The 1,898-nt window shown below is 33.5% G+C and overlaps 1 protein-coding gene across 1 annotated transcript in view; it reads right to left on the reverse strand.

Annotated features, from left to right (window-relative positions):
- Positions 1–978: 978 nt before the first annotated feature.
- The window catches only part of LOC127841006 (N-lysine methyltransferase KMT5A-A-like), a 1,598-nt gene continuing 678 nt past the window's right edge, over positions 979–1,898 (reverse strand). The window contains exons 3-5 of the mRNA XM_052369488.1: positions 1,547–1,629; positions 1,313–1,333; positions 979–1,123 (exon numbers count right to left, since the gene is read on the reverse strand). Of these exons, the coding sequence (XP_052225448.1) occupies positions 1,112–1,123; positions 1,313–1,333; positions 1,547–1,629 (116 nt within the window). The 3' untranslated portion in view covers positions 979–1,111. The remainder of the gene's footprint in view (positions 1,124–1,312; positions 1,334–1,546; positions 1,630–1,898) is intronic.

The following is a 1,898-nucleotide window of genomic DNA, read 5'->3' on the forward strand; positions in this document are numbered from 1 at the left end:
CACCATATGACGTCGCTAACTGCCATGTGTCAGATATTCATATTGAATATATATATACTTCAGTACAATTTTTCATAGCAAAATTACGACAAAAGCGTCCAGGTACTTACGGCACCTGATAATGACATCGATGTCACACGACAAATTTGGAAACATTATTTTGCCTAATGAATCAAACAATTACTTTTTTAAAGATTGGCTGAATACACCGACGTAGCATGTCATAACATATACCAGGTTGTTCCAAACATGTTATCAAAGTTCGAAAAAGTATACAATGAATATTTTTTACAGATACTAATAAGACAAAATGTATGCACGGTTAAATGAACGATATTGTATTTCTCTGGACAAATGTGTTGGAAGAAAAAAAAACTGGTTAACGGACTGTGGTTCACGGTAAATCCTGTATGTATTGTGCGGTGGTGGGTATAACATGAACTATCTTTTCTTACCCATGTCAGAATGTATCGTATAGCAAAATATCGAGTAGACGCTATTGTTTTTTTTTTGTCGTTAAGATAAAATATCAACCAATGTCCATATGTAACACGCAAGTTAAATTTCCTAATGTCTCAGAGTTTCATACACAGTAATTGGCAGCGTATAAGTGTTATACTGAAAATTAAAATTAATGATATTACACTTCTTGGATAAGCGATAATTAACGTTTGTGTTATTATTATGAATTCGATGTTTATAGACTACAGTGGTTAATACACATGCTCACCAGTTTCATTGACAGGTGTAAGTTCTAAATTCTTTGTGTATATGAAGATTTTGAAAGACAAGTAGTTCATAGTCACTACAACTGGTAAACAATATTTGATTCTTTTAAAATTCGCATAACGTGTGCTATAACATGTTAATATAATGATCATCGCCGTACGTGTTATGTTAAGCCCAAATACCAATTAGCATCACCCGGAATAAATATTTGCACAATATAATTTAAGGCAAAATTACGCCCATTTCACTTAAGACTAAACCAAACCAGAAAATACGCCTTAGTAGCTTCGACATAGTGAAATATTACAAACCGTCTCATCGACTTCTTCCGTGTGTACGGATGTTGTTTGTCCTGGTTCCTGGCTGTCCGTAGATCTAGTAGTCATTGTGTTGCCTATTCAAAACAACAATAAAAAATGGTATAACACATAATTTAGTCAGAGTTAAAAAGTTCGTTATTCATGAAACCATTTAGTACAACACATTGGCATTAATTCCTTGTACAACAATTACAATGATTTCATGATGTTCATAATATGTATTTAGGCATGTGTAGTAATAACAAATTCACTGTGAAACATACCCTTTTTTGTTCCGTACATTTCTGAAAATGCAAAAAACAAATACACATTATCAGACAGAACGCATTTCAAGTAGAGCTTGACGACGTTTAATGATAAACCATTTTCATTCACGGCTAAAAGGTATTTAACCAGAAAATACACCTTAGTAAGGCAAAATTACGCCCATTTCACTGAAGACAAAACCAACCAGAAAATACGCCTTTGTAGCTTCGGCCTTGCGAAATATTACAAACCGTCTCATTGACTTCTTCCGTGTGTATGGATGTTGTTTGTCCTGGTTCCTGGCTGTCCGTAGATCTAGTAGTCATTGTGTTGCCTATTCAAAACAACAATAAAAATTGGTATTCCACATAATCTAGTCAGTGTTAGAAAGTTCGTTAGTTATGAAACCATTAAGTACAACGCATTTGTATTAATGCATGTGTATTAATAACAAATCACTGTGAAACATACCCATTTTTTGCTCCGTGCATTTCTGACAATTCAAATAACAAATACACATTATCAGACAGACCGCATTAAAGTAGAGCTTGACGACGTTTAATGATTAAACATTTTAATTCACGGCAAAAAGATATTTGAATA

This window comes from Dreissena polymorpha, chromosome 8 (genome assembly GCF_020536995.1).
Source record: "Dreissena polymorpha isolate Duluth1 chromosome 8, UMN_Dpol_1.0, whole genome shotgun sequence".
Classification (NCBI taxonomy): domain Eukaryota; kingdom Metazoa; phylum Mollusca; class Bivalvia; order Myida; family Dreissenidae; genus Dreissena; species Dreissena polymorpha.